The sequence below is a fragment of the Muscardinus avellanarius genome, assembly GCF_963383645.1.
Source record: "Muscardinus avellanarius genome assembly, chromosome: 2".
Lineage (NCBI taxonomy): Eukaryota > Metazoa > Chordata > Mammalia > Rodentia > Gliridae > Muscardinus > Muscardinus avellanarius.
In genome coordinates, this window is record NC_137787.1 from 77,260,411 (window position 1) to 77,288,014 (window position 27,604).

The window sequence follows — 27,604 nt, forward strand, 5'->3', positions numbered from 1 at the left end:
TCATCGGTGCACTGTAATTATACATCATAGTGAGGTTCAAAGTCATGCACACAGATTTTGGTGTGATTCCCTTCAGATCCCACCTCTCTCATACATAATAGAAAGTTTGGTAGTGATACCTTCATGCATGGGCATAACATAATTTGAGTATCAGTATAGCACTTTTTGTGTGTGTGTACTGGGGTTGAACCCAGGAGCATTCTACCTCTGAAAGAGCACTTATTTTAGGTGGATTGTGTGTTAGAAGATGCACTCATAAGGATTGAAAAAGAATAAGTATTTAACTTAGAACATGCAGATTAAACATTTCTGTTGTGGAAAGGACACTTAAACTTTGAAGTTGCTACTCTTTTGTTCTTTCTCTAAATCTAGATTAGAAAAGCAGTGCAGACATCAAAGACATCTAAAGAACAAATGCTAATAAAACAACACAAGCAAGTGTGGTGGCAGGAACACCAAAGGCTGAATGAAGTCAGGTAAGAAATGGGGGAAATTTTAATGAGAACAGGAGGGAATTACACTTCCCTCATCAGATGTTCTATAATCTATTATGTTTCATGCTAATTAAACCATTACAATAAAAACTTAGAGTTACAGTTTGAATTTGAGTCAAATTAAAATCTTTTTTGTTTTCTTAGTTCAGTCTGGATTCCAGGGAATATGTTAATATGGCTCTTGCTTTTCATAGGAAAAAATATCATCTCTATCTGCCAATCATTTTCTCTTCTGCATATTTCCTCTTGTTCTTGCATCTACTTATGTTATACTTCGCTCATTGCATTATGGTGCCATAGTTACATATGTAACCTCCCTCTACAGCGGTGAACTCCTCAAGGGTGATCATTGTATCAGTCATCTTTATGCTGGGCTATGTAATGCTGGTATGTACATGCTTTCAGTGCATGGCTGAACAAATGAGCTGAGTTCAAGTGGTTTAGTGGTTTCACAACGTTTTCAATTTTAATTATTGACATGCCAGTACCAGCAGTCACTTAAAGATGAATTAAAATAATTTTCTGTTTGATTGTAATTGTAATGTCAAAAAATAAAGTTTCTGCAAAAGTCAAAGCAAAAAGAGAAGGCACATGTGTTTTTCCATTTCAGGCATACCTTAACAATGTTGGTATTTACAAAGTATTTTTTTAATGTGCATTACTAAGCATTTGTTTTACATCAAAATAGATAATTTCTAGGTTCTTATTTGAAGTTTCCAAATACTACTAACTTTACTTTTGAGTTAGGTGCTTCTCATGTCAATCAGAGTTTCTTATTCTGGCAAGTGATTCCTGTACGTGAAATAAAAGGTTCATGCTGAGTAAGGGTTTATGGTATAATTCAAAACAGAAATTATATTGACTTTATTACCATATCACTGTTATAAAAACACCTAAATCAAGCCAGTTACCCTTAAAAAGGTCACCTTTTGTGGAGAGTAAATATGTGAGTCCATTAGAAATTATTTTTGAAAATTTGCATAATTTGAAATATGATAAAAAGGAAAACCATTATTAGGAAGCTTTAATTATGGTGTTCACTGATGCAAGCTCAATTGTTAAAAAAGACAGTTTTTTTTTATCTTGGCTGTTCCATGTCCCCTATAATGTATGTGTTAATTTGTTCTTGAGCTAGATAGAAGAAGCATGTGAATATTATTCTGAAAAATAATTTTGTCAATTGTCTTGGAATTACTTAAAGTTGATGGACATAAGGAACACTTCATAATAATGACCTTAATGTCTTGCAACATATAAGGTCTAAAAATTAGACAAAAACAATTCCCAGGAAATTTTCTGTGTTATTATAGGATACAGATGAATTTTAATGTATATTTAGTGAAATTAAAAACTAATAGCAATAGGAGATAAACTAGAAAAATGGCTACATTTGTGGAAACTTTAGGGACCACCAGCAAATCAATATTTAAGATTTATCAATGTTTGTCAATTTTTACAAACCTGTAACATCTTAATTAAGTAAAAGATACCTAGCCTTGCCAGAAAACTCTTTGAGAATCCCAGGCCTACAAAATCTAAGGTTCTACAATGGCATCTAGCTTTTGTGAAGTAATTTAATATGTGCCAGAAAATATGGTAAGTACTGTATGATGTTGTCTTATTTGATCTTTGCAATACAGGTATTATTGCTATCCCAATTTTATGGATGAGCCTCTTGAGTCTCAGAAGACTAAAATTACTTGCAGGAGGTAAAGAAGCCAGCTTGTGTAGAGCTAGGACAGAAGCATTTACACTTGTCTGCAGTCCTCGTGATCTTAGAGTTGAGCAGCTTTTTCTTTCTTTCCTAGGGTTCCATTCATATCACCTGAGATCTAATTGTTCTGCCTTGCTAGCTAGAAAAAAATGAAGGCAAACCTCAATTCTTTAAAATCTATGTTAAGGAAACTAGACAAAATTTCCAAATGTAAAATTATGTTTAATATTTAAATGCATAAAATTTTATGTAAAATTTAGTAATCTTGCTCTCAAACTATATCCCTTGAGGTCTGACCCACTTCCCAGAGTGCCTTACCCATTTGTTTCCTTGTAGCGGTATGAAGAACCTTGAGTTTCTGTGTGATCGCTTGCTAGATGATATATTCTTCTACACAGTGAACCACCTAAAGGTGAACCAGCCTAGTCATGGGTGTTTTTGAGCCCTCTGGAGTATGTACCTCTTCTCATCCTTCTTGGGTGAGACCTGGAGGTCTCCTCAGAGCACCAAAGAGGACCCATGGCTTCCTTATTGTGCTTATTCATATGCTCTACTTTCGCTTTCTAGGTGCTCAAAATATGAGGGAGCTGAGTTGGATGGTTTTTAAGTGTTACATTTTTTATTAAGCAACTCTGTTCTGAAATAAATTCTGCTTTGATTCCATGATAATGCACCCATCCTCCATGTAATAGGTGTAAATGTGATTTTTTTTTTTTGGTACTGGGGTACTGGGGATTGAACCCAGGGGCATTCTCCCTCTGAGCTACACTCCCAGCCATACTTAATTTAATTTAAAAATTTAAAGCAGGATCTCACTAGGTTAAAGAGAGTCTTACTACTACTTGCTAAAATAGTCTTCAAACCTGTGATCCTCCTGTTTCCACCTCCAAAGAACTAGGATTACAGGTGTGCTCCATCATGCCCAGCTGTGAATGTGATCTTAAATATTTCTGACAAAAACTACCTGATAAAAAAAAGACAGTGTGAAGTGTCACTTACAGTAGCACACTTTATTTGTACATATGAACAAAAACCCTGTCTCATTTAAGTGAATCAGATTAGAAGATGACTGAATGTATGTATGGAATGGAATTATATGCGTCAATTAAAATTGTAATTATTTATAAAACTATTTAGAAATATCTTAAAATCCCTGTTAAGTGGAGAAAAGCATCACAATATAAAATATTAAATACAATATCATTACGAATATGTAAAATATATGTATTTGAGGGCTAGACATTTATTTGTAAAAATGAAAATAATCATAGCTAAGTGTGGTGGTGCACACTTGTAATCCCAGTACTTGGGAGGCTGAGATAGGAGGATCACAGGTTCAAAGCCAGCCTCAGCTACTTAGTGAAGCCCTCTGCAACTTAGTGGGACCCTGTTTCAAAATAAAAAGGATTAAAAAATAGGGCTGGGAGTGTAGTTCAGAAGTAGAATGTCCCTGGGTTCAATCCCCAATTCCACACAAAAAAGAAGAAAATTGTATTACGATATTGTAATTATTACTATTTTCTTATACCTTTTTAAAGTTGTGTTTTAATAATTGTAATAAACAAAGAACTCACCTCTGTGATTCAGTTGACGGCAGGGGAGAGAATACAGTTGTTTGTTTTTGTGGTACTGGGGCTTTAACCTAGGAGCATTCTACTTTTGAGCTAGAACCCTCAGCCCTATTTTTTATTTTTTATTTTAGAAACAGGGTCTCACTAAGTTGTAGAGGTTCTCACTAAGTTGCTAAGGCTGGCTGTGAACCTGAGATCCTCCTATCTCAGCCTCCTAAGTACTGAGATTACAAGCATGCGCTATCATACCCAGCTAGCATATAGTATTTTTAATACCCATTTTGAGTTAGTTATGGTTTTGCCCTAAAAATGACTATATTTTACAACCATAGAAAAAAAAACCACACAGATTTATTACTCTTATTAACGTAAAAAATAAAACGTACTTTGACTCTCATTTCCCTAGCTGAGAATCTCATCGTTTCTAAACTTTTAAAATAGCCTCCTCGCCGGGTGTGGTGGTGCACGCTTGTAATCCCCACGCTTGGGAGGCAGAGACAGGAGGATCGCGCAGGTTCGAAGCCAGCCGCGCGCGCTGGCTTAGGAGACCCTGTTTCCAAATAAAAATGTAAAAATAGGTCTGGGAGTGTAGCCCGGAGGTAGAAGGGCTTCCAGGAACCCCAGTACCACCAAAAAATAAATAAATAAATAAATAAATAAATAAATAAATAATAAAATAAAATAGCCTCCTCATTGGTCCAGGTTTGCCTAATCGCCTCCTCTTTGCCTTCCATTTCTGTTGCTCACCTGTTTTCAGGTTCCTCCTCTATCTTGCTGCCTGGGGGGTCTTTTTGGAACTCTATTCTGAGCAGATGAGGTCAGCATGCTGCCCTGCGGTGGCTGCCCCTTGCCCTGCGTGCTCTGAGCCTGGAGCAGGGCTAGGGCTGCTGGGTGCTGCCTTTGCTTAAGCTGCTTCTGCTTGCTCTCAGTGAGCACCCAGCCCGTGGTAGGAATTTAGCACATAGTCAACCACACCAGATTAAATGTTGCTAATTTCACTTATTTTTAAACATATATATTGTATTTATGACTGTAAAAATATTGATTGAGAAGCTGGGCGTGTGGCGCACGCTTGTAATCTCAGCATTTGGGTGGCTGAGAAAGGAGAATCTGGGTTTGTGGCCAGCCTCAGCAACTTAGGCCCTCCGCAACTTAGACCCTGTTTCAAAATAACGAATAAAAAAATATATAGGGCTGGGGGTGTCGCTTGGAGGTAGAATGTCCCTGGGTTCCATCCTCAGTACCGCCAAAAAAAAAAAAAAAAAATATATATATATATATATATATATATATATATATATATAAACATATCGATCATGTCTATTTCAGATGCAAATTGGAATCTGAAATAAAATCTTTTCTACATGAAGAGAACATTGGAAATGAATGTCATCATGACCTTGTGAATTTTGGTAAGGTTTTTTTTCCAATCTTATATTTAAAGGGGAATATTGTTTTGAGGAATAAAAACAGGCCACTGACTTCATATTCTTTTAATATTAATAGCTGTTTGGTTTTTTTCTTAAAGAATAAAAGCTGTACTCTAATGATCTCTTCTTTAAGAAACTTAAAACAATAATGTGTTTCCTTGATTCAATTTTTGTTTCACCATAGAACAAGAGTTATCAGAACAATGGTATCCATATCTTAAAAATGTGATAAATCCTATTCTGCAGCTGAGAACAGATCTCAAGTACAGACAGCATCACACTTTGCAGCATTCCCACCCCCGGACGGAGTTTAATACAGTGACAGCACTGGAAGAGGTCAGTATGTTACCTTTATTTTTGATAATGATATATTTCACTTTTGTCCCAACTATAACAGTTTGAGTTAAGAAATGTGTGTTTTGTGTCTTTAAATAGAAGGTCACTCAATATCTCATACATATGCCGAGTCTGTCTCAGCACCCTCATTTCTTATAACTGGTCTCTCCACTTTCTTCCTGGCTCCTCTTCCCAAGGCATTCTGGGATCTACCCCAGTGCCCGTTTCTACTGGAGCTCAGCACCATGGAGGCTGGCCTTTTTGTTGTGCCTCCCCTATGCCAGGCTCCTTGCTGTCCCAAGGCCTTTACGTGGGCTGTTTCCTCTGTCTCATTGATGGCATTTTCTTTCATTTACTCTTAAATGTCCTTTCCTCTGAGAGGCCTGTCCTCAGAAGCCCAGCCCAGCCCAGCCTCTCCTTACCCCAAAACCCTGTTTTCACATCACTGACCTACTCCTTATCTATTTTTGGTTTGTAGTGTGTTGACTAAACTCAACAGAGCATAAGCTCCATGTATATACTTGGGCTGGGTGTGAGGGTTTATTTATTTTTCAATTATTTTTATTGTTGTAAAATACATGTAGCATTTATCATCTTGATCATTTTTTATAGGTACACTGTAGTCTCACATAATGTGGATCATATTGGCAATGGCGTACACTCACACAGTACTTGATGCCCCCCTGCTTCCCCATCAATGAGTGTGTCCAGGTTGACCATGCTACATTCACACTTACACACATATTCAAATGTAGCTCCTCCATTAATCAACCTCAGCCTTCTTCCTCTCCTACCCTTCCCTTCTAGCTTTGCTGAGTTTTCCCCTCCATTATCTGGAGTCCCTCTGGTATCCCCAATGCTCCCTAGTTTGGGCATATTAGAGAAAACATATGTCCCTTCTCTTTCTGTGCTTGGCTGATCTCACTTAACATAATGTTCTCCAGGTCTTACCATCTTCTTGGAAATGACATGATTTTGTTCTTCTTTGTTGCTGAGTAGAATTCCATTGTGTTTATTTTCCATAATTTTGCAATCCATTCCTCTGTTGATGGAGACTTAGGTTGGTTGGGTGTAATTTTTATTTCAGTACTTCTCAGATATTCTTTAATGTGTATGTAGTTTGTAAATAATCATACTATTACTAAATTTAAATCTATGCTCAGTTGGGAACTAGAGGCAAGGATGCAAGGGAAGGGAGGGGTGATTGAAGCCAAGTCAATTTGGTAAGTTCTCTGCCTTACCATAAACAAAGCTCAAATGTGGGTGCAGGGAGGCTATGGCCCCGCTGTGAACCTCCATTTTTGGGTTATACATTTGGAAGCTTCATTGAGGCTCAGCTGTTTGATGGGCACTTCCTGGCAGCAGCTCTTTAATTTTCTTTCACAGGTCCTTGAAGAGAATTTATCTTAATCTAACTTTTCATCACTTAATGACTTTTGAGAAGAATTCATGCATCTTTAGACATAAATATCAAGTGAACTGCAATAATTTGTGTACTACTTGTTCCACATGTCCTCTAGGTTGACTCAGTGAAGAAACAATTGAAAGCTGTTGTTGAAAGCCTTAGCCTGGAGCAACAGAAAATTGAAAATGATCTTTCAGACTGGAGTGTGAAAGTAAGTGTGCAGCAGCTAGTCGTTAGTTTATCAGTTTAGCATTTATGTCAAACAAAGTAATCGTAAAATTTCTTTTCAGATACTAGCTTATTCTTCTGAAGAAAAAACTAATCTTCTTAGTGAACTGCCCATGGAATTAGAAACTTTGGAATGCCCATACCCTGATTTGAAATCTTCAATCCTTAACGAGTTCTGCAACTTCACAGAAAAATATCAAAAGAAACTTCAAGATTTTGACCTACAGTTAGAAGACATATACAGGTGATAAAGTACAACCACTTGACTCTTGTAGATTTTTGACACTAAATTTAAAATTTTGGTGATTATACTTCTGATTTACTGTTTCATGGTTACTATAGTCAATATATGTTTTATATTGACTATTTGTTGAATAGAATAGAGTTTTATTCCCCAAATGAAATCCCACTTATTAAGCTTCCTTATTGCATAGGTAAGAATAGTTTTCAAGTATAAATTTTTAGTAACTATGGATTTTTATTTCAATATATAAAGCTCCTCTGCAGTGGAAGTTTACAAACAGCACCAATAATTTATTATAATGGAAAATATACCAGTGAAACTATGTTACTTATAATCAACTATGAATTTGTCCTGTGGTAGATACAGTGCATGTTTGTGAAAATTTTAAAACCTTTATTATAGCCAGATATGGTGCCACACATTTGTAATCCTAGTGCTTTTGAGCCTGAGACAGGAGGAGTGCAGGTCTCAGCAACTTAGTGAGGCCCTTTGCAACTAAGATCCCATTTCAAAATAGAAGAATATATCAGGCTACGGGTGTAGCTCTGAGGTAGAATGCCTTTGGGTACCATCCCTAGTACCACAAAACATAAAAAAAAATAAACAAAAACTTTATTTAAAATGTTATTTTTAAAAAGAAACTAGACTTTTTGTCGTATCCTAAGAATTGTAGTCATCTTCTGATTAGTAAATGTTCAGTGTTAAAAGTTCAATTTTGGCAGTGGTCATGTTCTCAAGTGTCTTCTATATTATAATTCACATAAAGGACAAATCCAGGTTGCACCCTGAGTCATCTCAATGGTCTGCCTTAGGTGCTGTCTGTATACAAAGTCTCTAGGGAATGTTTTATTAATGTTTATGTTTGTTTGATAATGTTAATGTCAACAATTTCTCAAAAGAATTTATATTTAGAAAACTTCTGAAAGGACACAGTTATAACCAATTTAAAATAAAAGGCTCTTAACTTTAAAATAGAAGATGATGACTATAATGATGTGTGTGTGTGTGTGTGTGTGTGTGTGTGTGTGTGTGTGTTTTGCTGGAGATTGAACCTAGGGACATTCTACCTCTGAGCTACAACCCCAGCCCATTTTATTTTTATTTGGAAACAGGGTCCCACAGTGTTGCTGAGAGCCTCACAAAGTTGCTGAGGCTGACTTCAAACCTATGATCCTCTTGTCTCACTTCCCAATTATTAAGAATTTTTTTTTGCGCCACCATGCCAAGATACATATTTTTATATTTCTTACCACTAGTTGTGAATACAGATTATCTGTTTGAAGTCACTGATGTTTAGAAATAAGGAAGAAAACCTTATATCCTATCAAGTTGCATTGTATACTCTGGGAGCTCCCTGGTCTAAACTCTTGGGTCAGAGCTGTTTCTTACCTCATGGATGATAGAGCCAATGCCAGAGGAAGTCTGGGCCTTCCTGACCTTAGCATCCTCTTACACCTCTGTGAGATGTTCCTGTGTTCTTCCCCATCAGATTCTTGTTGGTCTCCTGAAAGCCCCTCCTTCCCTACTTCTCTCGCTTGCTTTCTTCCTTCCCAACCTGGCAATAAAGCTGAAAATAAATATTTATCATGTATACTTGATTGACTGATTCATTAATTATCCTTTAATTGGAATGCAGTAACAGTGAAGTATTAGCTCAACCATGCACATAGCTTAAGTCTCTAGTGGTAAAATGAATATCTTCTTCCTGCTCCCCATTCCAAGCTTGTTAAAGAGATTTCAGAACTCATCAGGCCAGAGGAAGAGGGGGAAGAGGCATTGTGATTGGGCTGATTAGCTCTGGCTGTGAAGGAGATAAGTCTGACTCGTGCTTTTATGAGCATGCTGTCTGGCCCATGACTTTTCCTCCCAGATGACCCCTTGTCCGCTTAAGAAAGCTGGCTGAATTTGTGTGTCTCTAGGTTAGCAGATCTTAAGTGTGGAAGAGTTTGCCTTAGCAGCCTCCTTCAGCAAGACCTAGGCATCACAGCTTACTTCCCTTCATTTTTAGAAATCGGAAATTAATTTCTGCTCTGCCTTCATTTTAACTCTGTGCCACTCAGAAAAGTTGGGATTCATAGCTCCGTTGAAATTACTGAGTATTAAGGAGAGAATTAGTTACATAAATATCACATGCTAAGATTTCTGTGGAAGAAAGAAACGATGAGGACAAAATGCTTAGGAAGTCTTGATGGAGAAAGTGAAGTTCTCCAGAGACATTGAAGAGTGGACAGGCCTGGCGTAGGCAGGGAGGGATTCTAGGAAGGGGGACTGAATGACTAGATACAAACCCCTTAGGGTCAGAGTATTTGTCCAGCTATATTTATGCGTTTAACATCTAGCACGCTCTGCACGGCAACATTATAAATGATTGAGTTGAATTGAAAGTGAAAACAATAAAGAAAAGAGCAGCAAGGCATGATATGGGCAGCAGGAGTCTACTTTGGAGGGAGGAAGGTTCATCAGTTCTAGTGGAATAGTCTGCCTGCCACATATAGTTATCCCAAATACATTTTATATAACTGATGATGCGTTTTACTTGATGAATATTTATTGAACATTCCTTAATATACAGTGGTCTCTGCTATGCTCCTTGGTAGGAGACTCAGAGAGACAGACTAGTCTAGGCCTTGCCTATGAGAAGGCTCGAAATAGTTTGGGGAAGAAACATGCATATATATGACCAAGTCAAACATATAGGCAAACAGTAATTGAAGAAAATCTGAATATGTGGGCAGTGAGTAATGAAACTTTAGTAAAAACTCAGTGAGTTCTCAGAAATTGTTTTATTAATGTTATAAAGTAGAGGGAATATATTGGATAAAATGGAGATGGTTTACATCAGTATTCTGTGGCTGGTTAGCAGTGAGGTATATAAATATACTGTTCTAATTAACACAGTGAATTACATCTTCAATTATAATATTATTTGTGCCAGATATGGTGGTGCATGCCTATAATCCCAGTACATGGGAGGCTGAGGCAGGAGGATCATAAGTTCAAGGCCAGCCTCAGCAACCTATAAGACCCTGAAACAAAACAAAACAAAGGGCTGGAGATGTAGGTAGGAGGCAGAATACTCCTATGTTTAATCCCCAGTAACACACACATAATGATAATTGTACTTGTTTTTTTTTTTTTTTTTTTGTCAGAATCTATTTTGTTTTCTTTTGTGGCATCAGAGATTGAACCCAGAGGCATTTTACCTCTGAGCTAAACCCCCAGCTTTATTTTATTTTTTATTTGGAAACAGGGTCTTACCAGAGGGCCTTGCTGAATTGTCAGGGCTGGCTTTGAACCTGGGATCCTCCTGTCTCGGCCTCCCAAGTACTGGGAATATAAGTGTGCACCACCATGCCCAGCTAGGATCTACTTTATTTTGAAGTGACCATTTTTCCTTTGGGTTCTAGTTATATCTGGTGAGAATTCTCCCAGAGTGTGTGTGTGTGTGTGTGTGTGTGTGTGTGTGTGTGTGTTCTCACGCATGCTTATGAGAGTGAGTATATGAATACTTTTCAAGGACCATTAGCCAACATTATTGTTTTAAGCCAGTATGATCTGGGTTTTTAGTTGTTTGTATCTAAAAAACAGCACTAATTTGACACAACTATTACCTGGCATTCATAGTTTACATTAGTCACAATTCTCCCACCCCTAGTTATTCTCAATTTTCAAACTTTATTTAGTTATTAAATAATTTGTTTCTATATAGCAGTTTTTTAGCGTCTATCAAATCACAAAGCACATACCATATATTCCAATAGTTCCTATCTCTTAAAAAGATATTATAGTACACCCAGAAGGCCCCGGAGGTCCTTAGGCGACCCCCCCTCCTCAGCCAGAAGGCCCCGGAGGTCGGGCCGCATGGCCCTGACCCCGGGAAGGTGGGTGGACGTGGGCGGGGCTCCCTTAGGTGACCCCCCTACCTGGAAGGCCCTGGAGGTCCGGAGCCACATGGCCTGACCAGGAGCGGGTGGGCGGGTGCAGGCGGCGCACCCTTAGGAGACCCCCCTCCCACCCATTAAAAAAAAAAAAGATTTTCATCACTACCGAGTGCCTGATCCCACATCCTCCCCAAACCACACATACTCTCTTCTCTTATTTAAAAAAAAAAAAAAAGGGAAACAAACAAAAAAATATTTGAGAGGGGTTAAGATGACCCTGGTGGCAGCTAGAATATTGGAGCTGCAGACAAAACATATCCATCTGAACTGGAACTTTTGGAAAAATTCCCAACGAAGGAGGACTGCTGCTTCTCCACATCATTAAGAATCTGGGACATCACCTGTAAGGAGAGAGTCTAGCGGAGACCTAGGAGGAAGGCGGTGGCAGCAGCAGTGGCTGAGATGGCGGTGGAGACTTGTATTTGGGAGAGGCAGACATCTGATCCAACCCACCCTGATCCTCTGAAGAAATTACCCCAAAGGTCAAATGCTATTGTCCATGCTTAGGAACACTGGACATTATGCGGTATCAGAAAAGAGCTTGGGAAAGATTTGAAATGAAGGCAGTCACATTGGCAGCGGCAAGTACTTAGCAGAGGCAGAGATCTGACGTAATACACCGGGAACTTTTGAAGAAATTAGCACAGAGGCAGAATACTACCACCACACACCCTTGGAAACATGGGACAACCTGCTGGGTGAAGAGGGTGCTCGGATTGGACCCTGCCGAGGGGTGAGGCCAGTGCTGGGGCCAGTGAGGCCTGGATTGGAGTCTGCTGTGAGGCAAGGCCGCTACTGAAGCCTCCGAGGCCGGGATCGGAGCCTGCCAAGGGGTTAGGCTGGTCCTGGGTTCAGTGAGGCTGGGATCGGAGCCTGCTGTGAGGCAAGGCTGGTGCTGGGGCCTCTGAGGCTGGGAATGGAGCCTGCTGAGGTGTTAGGCCAGTGCCTGGGCCAACGAGGCCGGGATTGGAGCCTGCCGTGAGGCAAGGCCAGTGCTGGGGCCTCCAAGCCCTGGATAAGAGCCTGCCGAGGGGTTAGGCCAGTGCCTGGGCCAACGAGGCCGGGATTGAAGCCTGCCGTGAGGCAAGGCCGGTCCTGGGGCCTCTGAGGCCAGAATCGGAGCCTGCCGAGGGGTTAGGCCAGTGCCAGGGTCAGCAAGACCGGAATCGGAGCCAGCTGTGAGGCAAGGCCAGTGTTGGGGCCTCCGAGGTCAGGATCGGAGCCAGCTGATGCGTTAGGCCAGTGCTGGTGCCAGTGAGGCTGGGATCGGAGCCTGCCACGAGGCAAGGCCAGTGCTGAGGCCTCCAAGGCCGGCATTGGAGCCTGCCGAGGGGTTAGGCCAGTGCCAGGGCCATCGAGGCCAGGATCAGAGCCTGCTGTGAGGCAAGGCCAGTTCTGGGGCCTCCAAGCCCTGGATAAGAGCCTGCCAAGGGGTTAGGCTGGTGCCGGGGCCAGCGAGGCCAGGATCAGAGCCTGCCTTGAGGTATGGCCGGTGCTAGGGACTCGGACACCAGGATCAGAGCCTGCCAAGGGGTGAAGTCAGTGCCGGGGCCAACGAGGCTGAGATCGGAGCCTGCCATGAGGCAAGGCCGCTACTGAGATCTCCGAGGCAGGGATCGGTGCCAGCCGAGGGGTTAGACTGGTGCCGGGGCCAGCAAGGTCGGGATTGGAGCCTGCGGTGAGGCAAGACTGGTGCTGGGACCTATGAGGCTTGGATCAGACTTTGCTGAGGGGTAAGGCCTGGACCGGGGCCAGCGAGGCCAGGATCGGAAACTGCTGTGAAGCTAGGACGGAGCTGGGACTTGTGAGACCAGGATAGGAGCCTGCTGAGGGGTTAGGCAGGTGCCAGGGTCAGCGAGGCCAGGATCGGAGCCTGTCATGAGGCTAGGCTGGTGCTGGGGCATCTGAGGCCGGGAGAGGAGCCAGCCAAGGGGTTAGTTTTGTGCAGGGGCCAGTAAGGCCAGGATTGGTGCCTCCCATGAGGCAAGGCCAGTGCTGGAGCCAGCAAGGTCGGGATCAGAGTCCTCCGGGTGGCCAGGCCACTACTGGGGCCGTCAAGAGTGGGATCGGAACTTGCAATGTGGCATGCACAGAGAAATAGCACAGAAAATAAAGTCCAGATGCTTCCCCTAATTAGCAAGAACTAGGAGGAAAGGGGGTACAGGAGGAGGTTGAGTAGTAGAAAGGGCCCTATTGAGAAGCAATTAAGGTGACCAATAAGAGGGGAGGGGATGGGGAAGGATGGAATCTCTCTAAAACTCATGAGGTGTGTAAACAATTATATCAAATATAATCACCAATTAAGCATGGGATCAAGGGAGGGGGAGGGAATGGGATGGGGATTGGATGAGGGCTTATTGGATGATAGGTGCTTGTATATCCTCTCGTCTTGTATTCCAAAGTGATGTATGATTACAAGAAAATAATAAATAATTGCCACACACACAAATGATATTATACAAGTATACTCAAATATGTACATACTGAATTTTTTTTAGTTACTGCAGTAGTGAAATATTGAGGGAAAAATCTTAATAAGAATTATTTCACATGTATACAATATATAGACCTATTACAGATGCAAAACAGTGTGAAAACTTACATATAGTGCCTGGAATAATATCCAAGGGTTAGGGTAAGATATAGATTTAAGAAAATAAAGCAATGTATCGTACATATTATGTAAACAGAGAAAAATTGGCATAAGCATATTTACATACATTCAAACACACACACAGCCACATTTGCACATTTGTGTGTCTCAAAAATACACAAAAGTAGATAGTAGAATTCATTTCCTCTGGGAGGGGAGCCAGGTGCCTGGGGGATGAGGTGTGAATTTTTATTATATCTCCCTTAATTGTCCTTTTTGAATTTTGAATATAGTTTCTGTTCTAAACCAAATAATTTTTAAAGGAAAAAAGTTGACAAGAGTAAACATTAAACACTAAATAGGAAAACATTAGCAGCATTCCAGACACAAAATATCAAAATCCTAACATATAAAGATAATTTGCAAATCAATTGAATTTAATTGAAAGGAGAAAAGGAGATCAAGAGAGATTATAGTCATATTTCAGCAAATATGTATTAAGCATCTACTGGCATAAAATAGACAAAAATATCTGTACTCCAGGAGCAAATGGGAGACATGAAGTTATAAATGCAATACATAAGTAAATCCTACACAATAGAGTGTTTGAAGAGGATAAGTGCTATGAGAAATGTAGATTAGGATAAGAACAATAGAAGGAGCTGGGGTTGTAGGGCATGGATTGCAGTTTTAACATAGAAGTTTGGGGATAGGTCTGATTGAAAAAGTGATATGAAGGTATAAAATGGATTGAGAGAGCTAGCTACGCAGATATTTAGGGTAAAATCATTCCAGGCAATATTTATTGCCTGGAATGGAATTGTACTTGAATAATAGATAAGGAGAGTAGTGGTAGATGAGGCAAAGAAGTAAGGGTGAGAAGTGAGATGATTACTTATTTATTTATTTATTTTTGTTTTGGGGTATTTTTGTGGGTGTGGTGCTGGAGCTGGAACAGAAGACCTTGTGCATGGTAAGCAAGTGCTCTACCACTGAGCAGCCACAAGAGGTAGGATATTTAGAGCTTCGTAGCCATTTCTAGAACTTTAGCTTTTACTCCAAGTGATATGGGAAGCTATTGGGAAGTGTTGAGTGGAAGTGAGCCATGACAAGACCTGACTTAGGTTGTAGCATTGATTCTCTGGTGGTTTCTGTGCTTAACATAGACAGGGGTGGGGGAGGGCTGTCACAAAAATAAGATTGGATATTTATGTTATCAGAGTAGTCCAGGTAAGATGATGGTAACTTGGATCAGGGAGTAAGAAGTAGTGAGAAATAGATATCTTCTAGTGTATTTTATTTCTTTTTAAATACTTTTTTTGGTGCATTGTAATCTCACATCTTTATATAGCTCAAAGTGATAGGAACATGCATGCACACAGTACTTGAGTTCTTTATATATACTAGATATTTGTCCTCTAGCAGAGGAGTTAGCTGACAAAGATTTTTCCCCAATTTTTGTAGGTTGTTGAATGAGGGGAGAAATCAGGGGAATAGTTGGAGGAAATTGAGGGAAGGAGATGGGGATGGGAAAAGTGGAGGATTTAGGAAAATAGTTCCAATAATGCTCTATCCATATATGAAAGTATCACAGCAATCTTATGTCTACAGGGAGGGATGAGGGGAGAGCAGGGTAATTATACAACTTAGGTCCAAAGTGATATACAATTACAATGCACCAATAAAAGCATAGTAGAGAAGCAAAGTCAACAACATATTCTGACAGGACAGATTTCACAAGGAGCATGAGAAAGAAAGAGCAGCAAGAATAGTCCAAAAGAAAAATGAGTCCTATTCAGAAGCTGACATACAGAGTTGCCATCACCTGAGGTGGAGAAGACTATAAATGAAGTAGGCTTTGACTATGAGGAAGATCAGTGTTTCTGGTTTGAAGTCCTATTAGCTGAGCATGTAAAGGTTTTGTGGAGGTAGTGGGGTTTGGGGTTTGGAGTTCAGGAAAGAGATATGGACTAGAGTTATGTATTTGTGAGCCATTAGCAAGAAACTCGATGTGTTTGCCAAAGTAGTGAATCAAGAGAGAAAAGACAAGGTCAAAGAATGATTCCTAGGACCTGCTGGCATTACAGTGTCAGAAGAAATGAGTCTATGAAATCCTAAGAAAGACAAGAGAGAGTGGTGTCCTGGAAGGCAGGTGAGGAGGGCGTGAAGGAGTGTTGGCCCACTGCACGATTGCTGCAAGTGGTCAATAAAAGAGACGGATAGGAGACTGTGACTCTAAATGGAGCCCCTGTGGCCTTTTACCTTGAAGAAGTAAACTGCAAATGCCTGAACAGAGTGGACTTGAGAAAAGAAAAGAAGATAATGTACATGGGCAACACCTTTAAGTTTTTCTGCAGGGAAGCAGAGTAAGTCCTAATATTGTTCTTTGCTCTCTTTTTGTGTGTGTCTTTTGTCTTTACTTTGCTTAAAGTGGGAAAAGTAGCTATTGGTGTGTTGGACACTGATGAGAATAGTCCAGTAAGGAATAAACACTGCTGCTGCAAGAGAGCAAGGGTCTTTGCTGAGTGATTTCCTGGAACTGAGGAATTTCGTACCCAGTGGAGGAATACCCACAGTTGAGTCAGGTACCAGAGTAGCAGGTGGGGTGTAGAGTCTGTAATGCCAATGTTGGGAGGTAGACAGATGTCATGGTGGTGCTCTGTGAAACCCTGGGTGATAAGTTAAGCACAAATTATTAATGAATCTTTTTTCCTTATTAAAGTAATGAAAATTAAAACAAAACTCATATTTTACTTATAAAAATGATAAAACATAAAGGATTTTTTTCCAAGGTTAGAATTGGCATGAGAGCCAGGTGTGGTGGTGCACACTTGTAATTTCAGCATTCAGGAGGCTGAGACCAGAGGATCATGGTTCACAGACAGCCTTAGCTACTTAGTGAGGTCCTTTGCAACTTAGTGAGACCCTGTTTCAAAATAAAAAATAAAAAGTAAGCCAGGGGGTGTAGCTTAGATGTCGAATGACCCTGGGTTCCATCCCCAGACTCTCAAAAAAAAAATTGGCATGAGAGAAATAGGCATTTTTATATGCAATTGGCATGCACATTTTTTGGCAGGCAATCTGGTACTATGTTGTAAAAAATTTTTTACAAGTAGAGCCAGGTGTGGTGTTGCATGCCTGTAATCCCACTATCTGGGAGGCTGAGACAGGAAGATCACAGGTTCAAAGTTTGTCTTAGCATCTTACCAATACTCTCATCTACTTAGTAAGTTCTGTTTCAAGATGCAAAAGGGGTGAAGGTATAGTTCACAAGTACAATGCCCCTGGATTCAATCCCCAGTACTAAGTATGTGTAAAATATTGTATATATGTATACTATTACATATATTATTTATATGTTTTATATATACAAATGATAATAATGTTTGTGTCTTTAGAAAGCAGGTAGAGTGCAAAAGGAAGTGTGTCAAGAGATGTGTGCATATATGAACATATCACTTTGAATCTCACTACAATGTATAACTATGATACACCAATAAAAGTTTTAAAATAAAATGATATTTAAGGAATGATCCTGGAAATGAAATAAATATTTGTCTTCAAGGGTGATCAATATTAATATTTCTTTTCTTAATCATATATAAATCTTCAAAACTACCTGAATAGCTATCAAATAGGGGATCATCTTCATCAATTGTTATATAGCCACACAATGTAATACCATACTGATAATTCTCGTCTGAAAGAATTTTTAATGACATAGGTAATTATAATATTTTGCTATATAATTAAAAACAGGATTCTAAATAGTTTGTATAATATATATGCTCTATTTTTCTTTCCTTCTGAAAGTATTACATCTACATTTATATAACCACCACAACAAAAAAAGACCAGAAGATTATCCACCCAAATAGAAATAACTGTAGTTATCCCAAGGCAATTAAGTTATAAAACATTGACATATTCATTCTATTATAAAAAGAAAAAACACAGACTTAAAAAGAATCTAAGTTAAAGGTTGAAGAGGAGACAGCTGATATTTAATGATGACCCTGTTCCATGACATGACACACACACACATGACTACTCAAATTCCCCCATTTAGAAAGCCCTATTTTACAGATGAAGAAGGGCAGCTCAAAAGAGCGAGAGTGATTTCCCTGGTTTCTTAACTGGTAAATAGTGCTGCAGGACTGCTGCTCTGTTGTGTCCCCTCATACCAGGCCATTTCAGGATTTTATGTGTGCCAGTATGTGGATAATGGGGTTTGAGTACTAGATGGGTGCTGCTTAGTATAAATATGTGAGCCACAAATGTGAGCCACATGCATAATTTTACACTTTTAAGTAGCCATATTAGAAATCGAAGAGAGAGCTGGGCATGGTGGCGCATGCTTGTAATCGCAGTATTTGGGAGGCTGAGGCAGTAGGATCGCAGGTTCAAAGCCAGCCTCAGCAATTTAGAGAGGCTCTAAGCAACTAGTGAGACCCTGTTTCCAAATAAGAAATAAAATTGGGCTGGGAGTGTGGCTTGGAGGTAAAGTACCTCTGAGTTCAATCCCCAGGACCAAAACAGAAATTAAGTAGGAAAAAGTGAAAATTAGTTTTAAATGTTTTATTTAACTCATTGGTTTCAAAATATAATTTCAACACACAATATTTATTTTATTTTATTGGTGCATTATAGTCATGTGTTGTGACAATAATTTAAAGTTATTGAGGCTAATGAATTAATGAGGAATTTCATATTCTTGTTTTAGCACACTAATTTTTTTGAAATCTGTTTTCCATTTTCTACTTGAAACACTTTGGAGTCAGGTGTGGGGGCACACACTTGTAATCTCAGCATTTGGGAAGCTGAGACAGGACCACATTTCATGGACAGTGTCAGCTACTTAGGCCCTCTGTAACTCAGTGAGTCTCAGTAGTTTCTGAGGGCCTCACTAAGTTGCTGAGGTTGACCATGAACCTGCGATCCTCCTGTTTCAGCTTTCTAGGTACTGGGATTACAGGGGTGCACCACCATGCCTGGCTAGTAAAATACATTTTAAAAACAGTTTGACTCTATTGAAATTCTTTTTTTAGTCATCATGTTTTCAAAGCTTTTTAGATTCTATTTGGGCTGTATTTCATTAGTAACACAAAGACAAGTTTAATTGCTTGTTTTAGACTCAGATGAGATTGTGGCTTTTAATTTCCTAACATTTGGGTGAATTAATCATATAGATGAGACATCATTGTCTGATGCTCCATTTAGTTATTCCAGATCTGAAGCCAATATATGGGAAAATGCTATAGAGGAATAACAAGTAATTTCAACTTTATTGTTGATAGGTATATTAAATTTTATAGTGTTGGTTCATAATTAATATTCTATTATTTTATGAGATCTGACTACAAATGCTATTTAATATCCACAGTCATTTTAACAATTTTGCCCCCTGTATCTACATTGCTAATACACATAGTTTCTTATTTGTTAACTAAATTATTTCAATTTATCCTTATTGTTAGTAACATTCAAGATAACTGTTTAGTACCATGAGCATTTTATTTTATGCATTGTTCTCTTAATATAAAAATAATTACATTCATCAGAGAACTTTATTTTGGTACTGGGGATTGAACCTAGGGGCATTTGCCAAGCTACACTCCCAGCCCTATTTTATGTTTTCCTTTGAAACAGGATCTTGCTAAGTTACTGAGAATCTTCCTAAGTTGCTGAGACTGTCCTTGAACCTGCAAACCTCCTGTCTCAGCCTCCCAAGTACTGGGATTACAGGTGTCCACCACCATTCCCTGCTTAGAGATGATTTTTTTAAAAAAAATAAAGGTAATCAAAGAAAAGAAACTAAAATTTACTTAAAATTTCCTGTAACCAGAAATATCTTCTGCTACAATTTTGTACATTTCAAATGTATGTATATTGTTGATAAAATAAGAAAATATACATATCTACTGTTTTTTCCTGCTATGAATAACATCTATGCTATTCCTGTTTTCAGGACTTATTGATCTTTATGTATTATTTTCTTTTACAACATATTTTTAATTTGATGCATAATATAATTATGTATGGTTGTATCACATAAATTTAACTCATTTCCTATTTTTGGACAATTATTTATTCCATGTTTTGCATTTGTTTAGAAACCTTAAAATAGACCTCTTTATTACTATATTTTAAATAATTCTGTAACCATCTCCTTAAGATGAGTTTGAACATTGAGTCAAAGGACATGGAAAATTCTAAGGATTTTGAGAGTATTGTTAAATTGTTTTCTAGAAGGGTAAAAACAATTTATAGTACATCAGCAGGCTTTATTTATTGCTTCATTTTTAAATTATTGATCAGGGTATTAAAGGATATTGGTATCATGAGAGTCTTGTTCATAATCTCCTTCTCTCCCTTTTCTCACATTAACCCATGTATCATGCTCTATCAATGTCCTCATGTGACAGTTTTACCAAAACATAAGTAAATATATGTGTAATTATATAATAACTGTGGCTCTTCTTTTGTTTCAAAGTAAGCCATATGCTCTATTGCTAATAAGAATGAAATGAATAAAAGCCCACATCAGAGGCAACACTAAAGAACCAGTGAGTGGCCTCACATCAGTGTAAAGGTGTTACCATGAGCAGAAGCTTACATGCATGAAGGTTGCTTGATGCACCCAAGAGAGAAGAAAGAAAAAGAGGGAAGGAGCCTAATATATAACTGACACATGCTTACTGGGGAGGGAGCAACAAGCTGAAACATCAGAGCCTTAATTGCCAGGTGGCATTTTTTCAGGACTCTTGGAAAGTTTTAGTGCCTGAGCATGTCCAGTCTCAGGTTCTGGTTTCTGGTCTGGGTTGGTTATATCCTAGGAGTGATTAGTGAGGGAAAACTTTCTTCCAAAGAGAGGCATAATGAGTTGATCCTCCAGTTTCCTCAGTCACATTGGTTGGACAACCCACTCGACCAACGTCCTGGACTCTGGCAGCTCCCGCCTTCCCCGGTGCATTCCAACATAACTGTCCAGTTTGGTTCTGGGATTTATATTTGTTGGGGGGGGTGGTTATTAGGGATTTATATTTGTTTTGGGGATGGTTAATAGTTACAGACAGTAGTTTTCTTCATAGAGCTTAATTTTTAATTTTTATTTTTTTCTTTGTCTCACATCATAATGTGGATCATGTAGATAATGGTATATATTTACACAGTACTTGGTGCCCCCACTTCTCCTTTTCCCTCCCTCCCAATACTGAGTGTCTAGGTTAGCAATGTTATATTCACATGCATACACATATTCAAAAGTAGCTTTTTCACTGATTAACCTCAGCCTTCTTCCTCCCCAACCCCTCCCTTCTGGCTTTGCTGAGGTTCCCCCTCCATTATCTGGGGTCCCTCTGTTATCCCTAATACTCCAACATCATTAGCCAACAGGGAGATGCAAATTAAAACTACTGAGATATCTAACCTCAATCAAAGTAGCAAGCATAAAGAAGTCAAATGACAATAAATGCTGGTGAGCATGTGGGGAAATAGAAACTCTTTTACACTGGTGAGAGTACAAACTAGTTCAGCGCTATGGAGATCAGTGTGGAGATGCCTTAGAAAGCTGGGAGTGGATCCACCATATGATCTGGCTATACCACTCCTGGGTATCTTTCCAAAGGGGTTGAATTCAGAATACTACAGTAACATATGCATTCCCATGTTCATAGTAGCACAATTCGTAATCGCCAAAATATGGAACCAACTTAGGTCTTCATCAACAGATGAGTAGATTGCAAAATTATGGGGAATATGCACAGTGGAATTCTACTCAGCAACAAAGAAGAACAAAATCATGTCATTAGCAAGAAGGTAGAAAGACCTGGAGAACATTATGTTAAGTGAGATTAGCCAAGCACAGAAAGAAAAGGGACATATGTTTTCTCTAATATGCTCAAGCTAGGGAGTATTAGGGATACTAGGGGGACTCCAGATAAAGGAAGGAAAACCTCAGAAAAGTCACAGAGCTTTAATAGCTTAGTTTTAAAATAGATACATCATTGAAAATAACCACTTGTGACTTTATACTTCAAATTAGAAACTACTTTTGATCATTATTTAACCTACTTTGGGCTTACTTTGGGAATAAATTATGTTTTTAATTCTCTTGGCTACAATGGGATACATTTTATCAAAAACAAAATTAGCAGTTTCTGCAGAACACCTCAAACAGCTGTCTCAGAATTTGCTTTTGCTTAACTATTGTTACTTGCATGTTATATCTGTGTGAAAAGGATATGTAAGAATAGTGGTTAAAAGTATCTAGATCAGCTGGGCAAGGTGGCCCATGCTTGTAATCCCAGCGTTCGGGATGCTGTGACAGAAGGATCGCGGTTCACAGACAGCCTCAGCTACTTAGTGAGGCCCTCTGCAACTTAGTGAGACCCTGTTTCAAAATAAAAGAATAAAAAATAGGGCAGGGGGTGTAGCTTGGAGGTCAAATGCCCCTAGGTTCCATCCCCAAAGCCCACACACACAAAAAAAGTATCTAGATCAATAGTCTTTACTACATTATTACAGTCCATACATGCTTTTTTTTTTTTTAGATATGCCTTTGTTTTTTTATTAGTTTCACAGTGGGGGGGGGGATCTTTAGGCTTTCCTAGGTATAGAAATCTTTAGGCTTTCTTATGTATAAAATCATGAATAATGTCTTCTGCAAACAGGAGTATTTTGACCTCTTTCTATTCTATTTGGATACTTTTGATTTCTTTCTCTTATGTTGTTTCTTTGCCTAAAATGTTCAATGCTATATTGAGTAAAAGATGAATGTGCACATCACATCTTGTTGATTTTAGAGGAAGTGAATTTAGCTTTTCCCATTCAGCGTGATTTAGGCTGGCTATATATATTTGCGGTACTGGGGTTTCTGGAAGCCCTTCTACCTCCGGGCTACACTCCCAGACCTATTTTATATTTTTATTTGGAAACAGAGTCTCTTAAGCCTGTGAGACTGGCTCCGAACCAGCGTGATCCTCCTGTCTCCATCTCGGGGATTACAAGCATGTGCCACCACGCCTGGCCTGGCTATGGGTTTGATTTTTATGACTTTTATTATGTGGCAGTACATTCCTTCTATACTTATTTTTGAGAGTTTTTATCCTGATGGCATGTTGAATGTGTGTGTGCGTGTGTGTGTGTGTGCGTGTGTGTGTTACTAAGGATTGAATCAAGGGGTCTACTAACTCTAAACTATATTTCCCAGCCATATTTTATTTTATATGAAACAGGGTCTCACTAAGTTACTGAAGCTGTGCTTGAATCTGTATTCTACTGTCTCAGCCTCCCAAGTACTGAAATTACAGGTACACACCCAGATGGGATGTGGAATTTTATTGAATGCTTTTTCTACATCTATTGAAATGATGATATGGCTGTGTATATGTGTATGTATCTGGAATTGAGCACTGAACTCAGGAGTGCTCTATATCCCCAGTCCCTTTTATTTTTTATTTTGAAAATGGAGTCTTGCTAAGTTTCTGGGGCTGACCTTGAACTTGCCATCCTCCTGTTTCAGCCTCCTGAGTACTGGAATTATAGGCTTGTACTGCCACCCCACTTAATCATATGATTTTTTCTTCATTCTATTGATTTAATATATTTGCTGATTTGTATATGTTAAACCATCCTTACAGTCCTAGGATAAATTCCACTAGCTCATGGTATGTAATCTTTCTTACCTGCTGTTGAATTACATTTATTAGTATTTTATTGAGAATTTTTGCATCTGTGTTTATCAGGATATCGCTCTGTGGTTTTCTTTTTTCACGGTGTCCTTGTCTGGCTTTGATATAAAGATAATATTGACTTTGTTGAATGTGGAAGGATTCACTCTCTTTCAGTACTTTGCAATAATTTGAGAATTGGCATTAATTCTTCTTTAAAGGTTTGTGAAATTTTCTCAATGAAGGAAGCTGTCTGGTCCTGGGCTTTTTTTCCCTTGAGATAATTCTTAGTAGTGATCCACTTCCAGGGCTGAGATGGACTTATTTCCTCTAAGGCAGGGAATAAAGTAGATGGAGAAGGTGGGTCCTAACTGCAATCAGCATTCTAGTGGACACAAGAGCAGGGATAGGAGCAATGTCTACTACATCACTTCTTTATATACTTCTTATGATGAATATAGTTATTTAAAACCTGACATGTGGGCTCATTGAGCTATAACATTTTATTTTGAACAGGGTTTTTTATTTTGATGTTATTTAAAAACTTTCACTAAAAATTATATTGACTTTTAAAATGGAGTAGATAAATCTAGAGGAAAGAAGTAATTTAGGAAGCTTTATATCATCCCCCTCTACTCTACCTTTAAGAAATATATATTCTAAGTAAAAAATTAAGCTTCCTATGTAAATTATGACTGAAAAGTACTGAGTATAGTGTGCTTCATATTTGGAAAATACAGCTATCAAATATCCTTCCTGTAGAAAATTCTGGATCCATCACTTTTAGAACCACTCCATATTTTCACTTTCTTATCACCCCACAGAAGAATGAAGATCTGGATACTGGTGCAAGTTTCGGCTTTACCCTATAGGTCACTTTTAAAAATTACTTAAATTCAACCAATTTTACCATGCTCCTGAGAGTTCATTTATTCTGGTTGTCAACTCTTAACCGAATAGCCAGACCGGGTGGAACCCAGGAACTCTAGAGGTGAAAAGTATGAAATGGTAATGGATCTCCTAGAAAGAGAATGTGCATACTCAAAGAAACCAGAGAAGAAGCTTTGTTGATCAGAAGTGGGTCTGGGACCATTCCCCCTATAAACCAGAATGAGAATCAAAGTTTTATAGTTAGGCAATGGGACCGGGGTGGGGTCATTGATGGGTGAGGAGACAGTTTCAGAAACCAGACTGATTAGACTGGGCATTGGATGGTTCTAATTTGGAATGACAGCATTGAGAAATAAAGGAGACTTGGGTTCTTCACAAGATCAGACCTGATGCAGCCAGACAAGGGGATTGTGGTAGCACTGCTCTTTTATCCACAGTAATCTACTGGTGGCTCTCTGCACTCTTGCTCCTTAGTGGAGGTGTACTAGGTGTTCCCTGACACATATTAAGAGATAAGAGTTTTTCCTTAGGCCAAACTTACTGTGGCCATTTGCCAGTCCTCAGGTGCTGATTACGGCACTGACTAGCTCTAGAAGGCACTAATTGCCATTTTTCCTGGAAAGCTCCCTTCCCTCAGAGAAAATATAAAACAGCTCTCAGCCAATGTATACACACAATGTTTGGTTTCATAGACTTTTTCATTGTTAAAGTACCTGTAAATATCTCCTTTGCCCCTTGCCCTGTTTCTACCTCCTACATATATTTTGATGTTGTGGAACTAGTACCCCATGGAAGTGGTTTTAATATGACTCTGATAAAAGGTAGTAGCTAAGCTAATTGTGAATCAATCTAAACTTTTTTGGAATGACTCAAAGAGGTAAAATTGCAGAGACAATTGTTCTGAATCAGGTTGCATTTTTAGAGCCTGGTTGTCTTTGTTTTCCAAATTACATTTTGTCTTACTTCCTGGAAGATCAAAATGAAATGATATTTGTGGATTGCAGTATTTGAAGGTTGGGGGAGCTGCTTGGGGATTGAGTGGTAAATGTCTTGCTCTTCTTCAGTCTGAAATTTCCTGAGGCATTAGCAGTACGCAGTAAACCTGAAAACAGTAAAATCTTGGTGTGCTGGGATAAAAGTAAAAATTACAAAATATTTCAACATTAGAAAATTTGGATAGACCAAAAGAATCAAAACTGCAGACATCTGCCAAATATATTTCTGTCTAAAGAAATTTTTAATTGAAAAAGTAAAATTATACTTATTTTCCAATCCAGAAAGCAGATCAGGGATCAGAATATTTTTTACTATCTGTGTAATTTAGCTAGCTTCATTACGACCACCATCAAAGCAGTTAAACAAGAACTTCAAATCAACTAGCTTTAGTCTGTTATTTTATATGTGTTTTTCAGTACAAAAAAATGAAGATTTGATTAGGAAAGACAAATGTCTGGATTTTAGTTTAGAAATATAAATATATTGAATATAATTTTATTTTAGAGGCTAACAAGCCATGTTTTTAGGAACTGGGTACTTTGTGTTTGTCAAGAGGCTATTGTGTGTGAGTATTCCTCTTTGGTTTTTCCTACACAAAGGCTCAGTGTGTGTGTGTGTGTGTGTGTGTGTGTGTGTGTGTGTGTGTGTGTGATATGTGTGTAATGGTGGAAGTTTCTTCCTTCCTCACAAGCAGCATTCTAATGGAAATGTATGACTGTGCCAGTTGTTGCCTATGTAAATATTTGCATCAAGACTTAAGCCTGCAGCTCTTCAAAACTGCTGTAAATGCTCTGAAAATAATTATATCAGGAGTATTTATATGTCATTTCCTTTCAGTGTGTTTTTCATTTTTATCCTACATGTACTAGAAAAATGACTTACAATTTGCGTAATTGTGGTAACTAGAAAAAGCTGTTGGGATACAACAAGGCTTCTCAAATCAACAAGAAGGTCAAAATGGATGTCACCACTGTTTGCAGTACGCTTGGTTTGAAATATCTGGTTTTAATGTTTTATAGTTGTTTCATATGTTTAAGTGGTTTTTAATGTTGTCACTAAAGTGGCACCTAATTAATACATCCACACAATGTAAAAAAAATGCAGTCTGCTTCACTCAAATTTGCGCAGTTTTTCCAGTTGCTATATTTATTTATTGCAATGTACACTGCTTAATGTGTGCTTTTATATGGAAGGCATTTTAAAAAATGTGTGCTGTTTGCATTCTCTTTGAGGACAACCACAATCTTGTACCACTGTTCAGCAGGAGAGATCATCAAAACAATTAGTTTAAGAGTACTTCTCCATTTACCAAAAATTTTAAACTATATTTTGAAAATTATGGGTAAGATTGCTTGTAGATGATCTAAGGCTAGGCTCTATAGAAACAAAATGGAGAAGAGTGTTCTATAATAAGTGGTTTCTTGGGGATGCTCCTGGAGAAGGAAGTGGAGTAGGGTGGGGAGATCCTATGCAGGGAGGAGGGTCCATGGAGACTGGCTCTGCCTTTCCTCCTGCAGTAACATTCTAGAGTGCAAACGATGCCACATCTGGAGGCAAGTGGGCTCTCCTGCACCCCGTGCCTGCCAGCCATTGGTCATTGTTGGCCCTGGAAAGAGGTTGGGAGCATAGCCTCTCAGGGGGCACCCATAGTTCTCCCCAAAAAAGGAACTGCTTCCATGGATTACTAGCCAGGACCCATAGCACCTTGGTGACAGTTTCAGTTAATAAAGGCAATCTGGTTCTGGTAGCAATGGCCTCCACCATAAAGATAAATGACAATGTTAAAAAAAAAGGGGGGGGGGAACATTTTGGATCCAGTTTCTGTCATTTTCCCTCCCAAGGAAACACCACTCCACACACATCTTCATTTAAAATCAAGTAAAGGCCGGGCGTGGTGGTGCAGCTTGTCATCCCCGTGCTTGGGAGGCTGAGACAGGAGGATCCCGCAGGTTCGCAGCCGCCCTCTGCTGGCTTAAGAGACCCTGTTTCCAAATAAAATATAAAATAGGTCTGGGGTTGTAGCCCGGAGGTGGAAGGCCCCTGGGTTCCATCCCCAGTACCACCAAAAAATAATAAAAAATAAATAAAAT

The 27,604-nt window shown here is 39.0% G+C and overlaps 1 protein-coding gene across 1 annotated transcript in view; it reads left to right on the forward strand.

Annotated features, from left to right (window-relative positions):
- Positions 1-27,604, forward strand: part of CCDC148 (coiled-coil domain containing 148) — a gene marked incomplete at its 3' end in the record, with an annotated part of 198,850 nt that overhangs the window by 12,529 nt on the left and 158,717 nt on the right. Inside the window, exons 2-6 of the mRNA XM_080689084.1 lie at positions 373-476; positions 5,109-5,191; positions 5,394-5,545; positions 7,066-7,161; positions 7,241-7,422. Of these exons, the coding sequence (XP_080545210.1) occupies positions 373-476; positions 5,109-5,191; positions 5,394-5,545; positions 7,066-7,161; positions 7,241-7,422 (617 nt within the window). The remainder of the gene's footprint in view (positions 1-372; positions 477-5,108; positions 5,192-5,393; positions 5,546-7,065; positions 7,162-7,240; positions 7,423-27,604) is intronic.